Source organism: Nuphar pumila, chromosome 4 (assembly GCF_984573655.1).
Source record: "Nuphar pumila chromosome 4, dmNupPumi1.hap1.1, whole genome shotgun sequence".
In the NCBI taxonomy this organism is placed as follows: Eukaryota; Viridiplantae; Streptophyta; class Magnoliopsida; order Nymphaeales; family Nymphaeaceae; genus Nuphar; species Nuphar pumila.
Window position 1 is genome coordinate 115,888,657 of NC_143252.1, and position 9,321 is coordinate 115,897,977.

General features: G+C 39.7%; 1 protein-coding gene across 1 annotated transcript; it reads left to right on the forward strand.

The window, feature by feature from the left end:
* The first annotated feature begins 1,367 nt into the window (after positions 1-1,367).
* LOC149840727 (WRKY transcription factor SUSIBA2-like) lies at positions 1,368-7,208 on the forward strand. Its single transcript, XM_090003285.1, has 5 exons — positions 1,368-2,117; positions 2,695-2,877; positions 4,593-5,494; positions 5,616-5,774; positions 6,279-7,208. Exons 1-5 carry the CDS (start codon positions 1,551-1,553, stop codon positions 6,988-6,990), a joined length of 2,523 nt encoding a protein of 840 aa, XP_089859411.1. The 5' UTR covers positions 1,368-1,550; the 3' UTR covers positions 6,991-7,208.
* Positions 7,209-9,321: the final 2,113 nt, after the last annotated feature.

Here is a 9,321-nt window from a genome sequence, read left to right on the forward strand (position 1 = left end):
AGAGCTTGCATTTCGAATGAACAGCCGCTACCCGGCTGAAGTCAGGGCTTACCACGAAACAGATGGCGCCGAGGACGACGCATGATTTGAAGGGGGGAGCATGTTCCCTTGCGACTTACAGTGTACAGTTGCGCTTAGAGTCTGTTTTGCTTTTGTTGAGTCTGATGTAAGCTGCCCGGTTCAGGTGAATTAATACCCCGAAGGGGCAGCCCGTATACTTGAACTGTAATAGCCTGCATGCAAAATTGTGAATGAACTAAATGCGTTGAGCTTTCTTTTGTTCATCCTCGTTGTGATTGCTTCGTGTGATTGCAATTTCTCTCCCTCTATTCTCTCTTGCTCTCTTGCACTCTGATTACAAGCTTCCGCGATCGGCAAGCGAGCTGACGAGTAGGCTTGCGGCGGTAAGGAAGGACCATCACGTCGCGCTGGCCCATTGAAGGAAATAGGCCCGTGACACTATAAGTATCATGTTAAAATCACTATACTTTCATCTAAATGATAATCATGATTTTGTAAGAATATCAAATATTCAGGAATTTTAAGTGGTCACCATCGCTTTTCTTTTTCTCTTGCTATATTTTCAAGATATGGCTGATATTTGTCAATGCATGGAGGCATCGGAGATTACAAAGGAAAGGCACCCAAGTAGCACAATGACAAAACGTTTTTCTCCAGTAAATATCGGAAGCAAAATTCTCGAGATATTTTGAAAATTTTCATAATTTTCTCGTATTTTGGCAAAAAAAGATAAAACAAAAAGCATAATTTTTACAAAAAAAAAATTAATTTTGAAGAAAACAAAAAAATAATTATTTCGAAATTAATTTATAACGGAATTTTTCCTTTTTCAGCATATCTGATCTATCTCTTTTTTTATAAAAAAAAAAAGTAAAAAAAAAGACGATATTTGTTACACTGCAAGCCATCGCGGCTTGATGACCCGAACCACCAGCCTAGACAGAGAGGTGTGTGATGTTAATGATAATACATTGGCTGCCCGCCTGACCGCCACAACGCCCGGCAGACCCGACGTTCCCTCCGGATCTCTCTCTCTCTCTCTCTCAACCCACACCCCCCTCTTTTGCAACAGACTCACCGTCTCACCTTCTGTTTTTAGCTCTCTCTAGAACTTAACTCCCTTTCCCTTTTCTTCTTTTTCTTTTTGCTTTCACCCCTCCAATGTTTCAGCTGTTGGTTTGCATAATCAATTGATTTTTCGGTTTTTTTTTTGTTTTATTCGGAAAGAACAGCTCTCTCTCTCTCTCATAAAAAAGACCGGTCAAAGTAATCTCTCCCGTCAAACTTCCTTCTCTGATACCACGCCAAAAAAGAAGATAAAAATCTCTCTCTCTCTCATCGCTCAAGGAGGTGAGAGAGCAACAAATTTCATTTATTGGAGTTCACAAATAGCCACCGACCCTCTCCCCATCTCTGCGTGAATGTTGAAGAGAAATAGCGGATGCACATATGACGAATTTGAACGTTGAAGAGGTGAAAAAGGTGTGTGGAGTGAGGAACGAATTGAGCGGCAATGGGGAGGTGAATCGATGATGTTGGTGTGTGGGGAATCACCTTTTGAAATGATGGCCGGAGAAGGAGGAGGAGGAACCGCCGGTGGCGGAGAGCTCGGAGATTGGGGTTGTGGAGGAGGAAGAGGACCAACGTCACCGGTGCCAGCTCCCATCATGTTCTCTGCTTCATCGTCCACCTCCCACAATCTCTTCTCCTCATTCGCCCCAGAGGAGATCGGTGCGAGGCCCTTCTCGCCCCTGTTGAGCTCTCCCGGCGAGAACACCGCAGGCCTTGCGGACGCTGTCGAAGAAGGGAGAGGTGTCGGCGAAGAGAAGCGCATCTTTGGTGGTGGTGGTGGTGGTAATGATGATGGGGACGGATTCTCCGAGTGGAAGTCACCCACCGGTGGAAGGGGTAGGGGGAGCATCGCGGAGAGGAGGGCGGCGAGGAGCGGATTCAACGCCTCGAGGCTGAACACGGCGAGGTTCAGGACGGTGAGCCCCCTGTCGTCGCCGGCGGCTCGCTCGCCGTACCTCACGATCCCGCCGGGGCTTAGCCCGACCACATTGCTCGATTCCCCTGTCATGCTTCTCAATTCCCTGGTAATTCCCTCTCTAGAGCTCGCAATCTTCTCCTGTTGTTGTTTTGAATGATAATCTTTTATCTGTGGCTTTGTTGTTGAGGAGGGATGGCTTTCTCTTTTTCTCCAATTTTGTTGGTGTTCTTGCTCTTTTTCTTCTTTTGACGCGATTTTTTTTTGTTGGTTCCTTATGCGTAGTTTGTTTCTGGTTATGGTGTGTTTGATTCTTTGGTTAACCAATCGCTTGGTTGCATCAGCATTCAAATGATGTATGGCTCTTGAGATTCGTCACTCATTTTTCCTAAATAAGCAGTTCATTCTCATCTTCAAATGGAAAGAAGCTCTAAAAGTCTTAAGAAAATGGTTGGTGTCTTAGGAAAAAGTGTTGTACATTGTGTGACCTACAGGTTTCTTAGCAGGTCATGCATGTTGCAATAATTGATGGAGGACACTCGAAACGTGTAGTGTGCATGACCATTAAATGAATGAATCATTATCTTCTCCAACAATATTTTCACTTTTTCTTCATTGGTTTTATGAATCAAACATACTATAAAATTTCTACCAGGCCATGCTTTACCATTTATTGTATGTTGCAGGCACAACTATCTCCAACCACTGGAACCTTTCCTGGTCCGTCAATCGTGGATCAGAGTCCAATTTCAATTCTAACTTCTGATGCAAGTAAAGATGAGCAAATTGAAGATATCAATTCTTTCTCATTCACTTTCAAGCCCAAAATGTATGTTGGTGATACGTGCGTGCATCATCTTGGAAATCAGGTGTGTTGTTTTTAAGTCTTTTTGATGTGCATGAACAATAAGAGAATTTGCCAATTTTTCCTTGTCAATTCTGGCTATGTGGTTTGACAGATTGTGTATACTTCAAATCAGCATTGCTGTAGGAGTTTTATGGTGTTTCTATTGAATATTATGCTCATGCATTTAAAAGTTTGGAGCTATTTGCATTAGCACCATTACCCCATCTCTTGCTGATTATGACTGGCAGATGCAAGTGTGCTTGTTTCCGGTTACTGGCTTAATCACTTCCATAATTCCTTGTTATTGTAGAAATTCCCAGTGATTTAGATAGTTCCACAATTCTGCTACTTAGTCTATCTGCCAGTGTATTCCGTGGCTTCTTACTTTCAAGTATACAAGTCCATGTGATGCTTACTATTGGCTGGAAGATGGACATAATCTTTGATTAATTTCTTGCAATTTAAATCTTGAAAGATATACCTGGTGTGTGTTAAGTTGTTAACTCGGATTCAAACTTTAAGATAATTTGGGCCACCAGGATTAATCATGTCAGCTTATCAGTTGATTGATATCCCTTTGTATTTATGCAACTGCATAGCATTTGAGGATTGTCCACTGATTGCTATATTTGACAGCCTATGCAACTTTTTCATGTTATGACTTTTTATGATAGGATCGTGTTGTAGCCAACTTATAATAGCATTTATGCCAAAGCTTCTTATGAGTATCAGTAGCCACATAGTTGCAATAAAATAGATTTCTTGTGGGCAGATAAGTTGAGATGAAATCATTAGTTTGATTGAAATTAGTCCAAGATTTGGTGGAAACAGCAGAAGATCATGTATGACTGTCATGTTGCCCTCCGGGTAGATTGGTTCTTTATCATGCTGTTGAAAGGGCTCATGCCTCTGGGATAGATATAAGAAGATTTATCCATGGCCTTATCATTTATATCTCATCTCCTTTAACCTATCTTGTTTATTAGATGTGATCCTTTTCAGTGCAAGTGAGATGGGGTTCTTCAAAAGCTCTGTGGGAATTCAAACACAAATTAGTGAATCCTTTCTTTATTTATTTATAGCAAGTGCTATTTGTCTGGCGTGGAAGACATTTTGTTCTCAATCTTATTCATGTTATTGTATGGTATGGAAGAAATTTCATGCTTCTCAAAATTATTTTTTAGCACTGATCTTCGAACATTATCTGATAATATTAATTAATACATTTTCCTTTTCCTTTCCAAATTAGTTTGCACTAATATTGAACTTTGGAGTAAAGTGAACAAAATTTTGGTAATTGATTTTATACTTCCTGTAAATTCAAGATTTTCAGAGAATGGTGATCATTTATAAGGTGGAAGTCTGTTGAGTTTTCGGGGGCATGAGGAGCGATAGGCTGCAGGCAGTGACATTCTTTGTCCCTTTAGATATGTGATATATCGAGTTTGATCTTCTTTTTCAGTTATAATGTTTTAATTTGATATATATTGTTCGGCATCTGTTTTAAATTTTAATGGGATTTGAGGTAGTAACCATACTGTTGCTTATTATGCCGAGGCTTTCCTGCATTTGGTTTTCATTTGAATCATCTTCTGAAAATAAGGTCTACTATTATGTTTCCTCATTGTCAAATGTTTTATAGCATATGAAGATATTAAAGCCACTCTAGGAACCTATGTTCCAAACCCCAATTCGATAAATATTTTGCTCAAATTTTCTCTTATCTTCTGTCCTCAGGTTTCTTCTACTTCAACTGAAATTGAGCAGCATGTAGGGATGACAGATGTCCGGTGCCAAAGTCAGCTGCAGATGCAACCTCTTGTTGATGTTAATGATCATGCAGAACATGCAAGGAAGGAGTGTAGTAATGAAGCTCTAGCCAGTCTGGAAACCTCTACCAATGTCATTGAGATGACTAATTCTGTTGATTTGCCAAGTCCACCTCTTAGTGTTGGTCCTGAAGAAACTTCTCTACCTGATGGACCGCTGCATGTGGAGGATTCAAGTTCCCAATTGCTTGTAGAAGGGGACCCGAAAGGACTATTTTCCCCTGCAGGAATGGGAAAGCCATCAGAAGATGGATATAATTGGCGGAAGTATGGACAGAAACAGGTGAAAGGGAGTGAATATCCTCGTAGCTATTACAAGTGTACTCATCCAAATTGTCAGGTGAAAAAAAAGGTTGAACGCTCCCATGATGGTCAGATTACAGAAATCATTTACAAGGGCACTCATAACCATCCAAAGCCTCAACCTAGTCGTCGCTCCGCAATCGGATCAGCCTTTGCACTTAATGAGATGTCAGAAAGGCCTGAAAGTACTGGTTCACTTGGTGAAGGGGGCTCAGTATGGAGAAGTCTTCATCAGCATGTACCCCTTAAGGAAAAATCTGCTACAGACTGGAGGGGTGATGGTCTTGAGAGGACATCTTCTACTTCTGGTGTTACTGATATTTCAGATCCATCTTCAACTGTTCAAGGAAAACACTTAAATCACCTTGAGTCAGCTGACATCCCGGAGCTTTCATCTACACCAGCTAGTGATGATGAAGGCGAGGATGATGAAGATGATAGGGCTACACAAGGAAGCATTTCTATTGGAGATGATGGTGATGATGATGAGCCTGAGTCAAAACGGAGGTACTTTTGTTTATGTACAATATTTGTGCACTGGTGATTGTAGTGTACTTGGAATCGTTATAGTTATACTATACTATGTGGTGTTCAAAATTCAAATTTTGTCCCATTTATTGCTATTCAGGAAAAAGGAAAATTATGTTATTGAAGCAAACCTATCATCCAGAGCTGTTCGTGAACCAAGAGTGGTTGTTCAAACAATCAGTGAGGTTGACATTTTAAATGATGGATATCGTTGGCGCAAGTATGGCCAAAAAGTTGTGAAGGGAAATCCAAATCCAAGGTGTGTTTTGCTTGCTTGACAATCTTACGTTTCTGTTACTCCCTTTTTGCTCTTTAATAAGCATGTTAACTTCCTTCACCTTAACGTTGAACAAGAAGATGATTAATATGTACATGTTCTTGTTTGTCTTCATCACATTCTTTTTCCTTTTTTTCTCTTTTTCTTTTTTTTTGTCACGCCAGGTTTAGAATCTATATAGGATGTTACAACTTGACATAAGGTTGTCTGTGAATGCGTAGTTGGATACTTTGAAAATGAAGCTTATCCATCATAAAAGGAAGGTCCGTGAGTTGAATTTATTTATCAAACCACCATTAATTCGAGGCTTGTACATTGTGATATTAATTTACTACTTAGTATGGTTAGTACTAAGAATTAAGATTTCAAAACAAGTTCCATTTCTGTAGGTGGATTCTTCATGCGTTCATGGGAAAAAAAGAATAGAAAACCTTAATCTGAAAGAAATCCGCCTTCAATTTTGTCTCCATATTTATATTGATGCAGGAGCTACTACAAGTGCACACATGCCGGATGCTCTGTTAGGAAGCATGTAGAGAGAGCATCCCATGATCTCAAGTCTGTGATAACCACATATGAGGGTAAACATAACCATGAGGTTCCCACTGCACGGAATAGCGGCCATGGAAACTCTGGGTCTGTGAACATAGGCCCTTCTGGGTTTTCTGCTCAGCCACCACTGGCACTGCCTACAGCTATTGGTATTGCTAAGCCTGAACCAAATCTGGACGACTTCCCCCCTCAGTTTGAAGCTAATGACTACCTAAAAGCAGCAACTTATCTCAGGAGCCTCTCTCGCGATATTAAGTTCGGAGTTTCCCCTGGCTATGACATGAAACTGCCTCCCCTCCAACCCATGCCTTTTACTTCATTTGGAATGAATACTGGTCACCTTGAGACACAATCACTCGGTTCTTTGGCACAGATGGCTTCAAACTTTACAGGACCAATTCCAATGAGCATGCAGAAGTCGGCAAACCAGACGCTTGCCTCTGGCTTGGGCTTCAATCCAGACAGGGTAGTGGGTCCAATGCAGGCATACCTTGGGCAGCAGCAGACCAAGGAAGGAGATGCAAGGTTTCTTAGGCCAAAGGAAGAGCAGAAGGATGAGACATTATATGAGGGTAGACTGGGCATCAACCATCTTTCAAATCCTCCATCTATGTACAATCAGATCATGGGAAAGTTTCCGTTGTAGATATTCCTGTGCTGTGAGGCGATCATCTCTCAATGACTGGATGGAGTCTCTTTCATAACAGTTTCAACTTGTTTCTAGAGAGCTGCTGCCCATACATATGTTTAGTTGTTGTAAGCATTTCTTTGTTAATCTTATTAGAAGGCTTTCATTATTCTCTGTGGTATGTGGGGATGTATCTGGGCACTGTTAAATTTATTCCATTTCATTTTCATTCTTTATAATCAGTATCTCTTTGCGACTGTTCTTAGTGCTCATGAAGCTTCATGTTTGTTGCCCTGCTGCCTCTCAAGACTTTTGAGCGAAACTCAGGACTTGGCTGTGGGACTTGTTGAGTCATGGGTTAAAGTGCATCAGGTTTGCTTGTTGGTCAGGCAGTACATTTTTGTTGCATAGTTAGATGCATGAGTTGAAGCATGAAATTTTGGCTACTAGGGGTTCGGACAGGTCTTCAGTCATAGCCAGAGCATGAGTAAAAGGGCCACAAGTCACAGATCTGCTTAGTGGGGGTTTCTGCAAGAGAGAATTTTGCAACAAATTAAAACTGTGTTTTCAGGAAATTTTTGAGAAAATACCACCTACATAAGATTTAAGACATTAAAATGAATTGCTAAAACGATAAAGAGTTTTTAAAATACAAGACATGTAGATTTTGAAAAAGATGTTATTCTGTCAGGATTTTATCGGTTTCTGAAAATAAATCAATGGGGATTATGAATAGCAGATACAAATGGGTAGACTTGTTACAGATGTTATTGTAGTGTCTTCTTTTCTTTTTCATTTCCTTGTGCTTTTTTTTGTGTTTTTATTGTGCTTTAAACTGGTGGGAAATACATCATGGCTCCAAAATTTGGATGTCTTGTGTGCTTTTCTGCCCTGTGAAGCACGGTCCAATGTTTCAACTCATTTATGCATAAAAAGTAGAGGATCTTGTTTGATTTTAATGATAGGGTCTTTGACAGAACTTTGAAACCTTCACACTCACCAATGATGTCCTGCAGGGATCCTTTTCTTTTTTGTGGTTAGTGGTACTTTTGTTAGGAAGCCTAATGTACAGTGCTTGGTGGGGTTCATACCCGAGATCCCCACTTCGGACAGTGCCACCCCAACTGGAGGGGCTTCACCTTCTTGGTTAGGGGCTGCTCTTGTTTTGTCACCTGACATGAGGTAACTACTGTTTGAAACCCATGGAAGCATCTCTTGTCACAAGGTTAAAACTGGGTGTATTCTTTGATCCTCAAGGGATTCACCAATCAAAGGCCTGCTAACGTGTGGTCGGTGATGAGGCTTTTTTCCTTAATCAAGCTCAAAATAATAATAATAATAATAATAATAATAATAATAATAATAATAATAATAAAGGCACTGAAACTTGAAAGGGGTTATATGAGCATCTATCTCATGAAAGTTTGCAGATCCCTTATCTGGGCCACTTTATAAAGAAATTATTGCACAAAACTTATTCATCTGTTTCAATTTAACCCATTTTGTAGGTACTTTGGATAATAATCACTAGAATATGAGAACTGAAATATGAGAACCAAAATATGAGAACTGAAAATATGGGTATTTTCAATAGTTTTTTTGCAAATCCAACCATGTGGATGTGCTTGTCCTAATGAATTTGCTAGGAATCAACCATTGCATCATGTATTTTTGAAGAAAAAATATGATTTTTGAATGTTTGAATATTTATAAAGAATATGAGCCATTGATTTTAAAGCCTTGACAAATCTCATTTATGCATCAAAATCGGATTATATATTCAAGAGTGTGTTCTTATGAAACCAAACATGTAGATCACATCCATACAGTTAGATTCAAGAGAAAAGAACACAAAATCTATAAAAAATTGTGGTTCACACATTATTAGTTCTTATATTTTCAGTTCTCATATTCTAGTGACTTCTTTGGATAATGACTCCTGCAACAAAACCAAAAGAAAGAAGTTTCTTATTTTTTTATTTATTTATCCTCCAGCTGTCTTGTGAAACCTTGTTTCTAGAAGGGACATAGCCCACAAAAGCTGTTGCACCAACACCAGTTATATTTTGAAGACTAGATGGACCACACATGGACTTTGTGCAAAGTTCCATTTGCACCAAGATGATGCAATAATGTCCTTCAAAGGCCACATTTGGCATTTTTTGTATAAAAAGACATGGCAAATATCCTCCCATTTAATTAAGATGCCCAAGAGAAGTTCTATCATAATTTGTTCCTGCCAGGGAAGACCAAAATGGTGCAGCATTCAGGATATTTATAAAATTGCTTATTGCGACCACAAACTAAATAATAATGGCATTCTAAATCTATGGCCCTTTATGGCTGGTC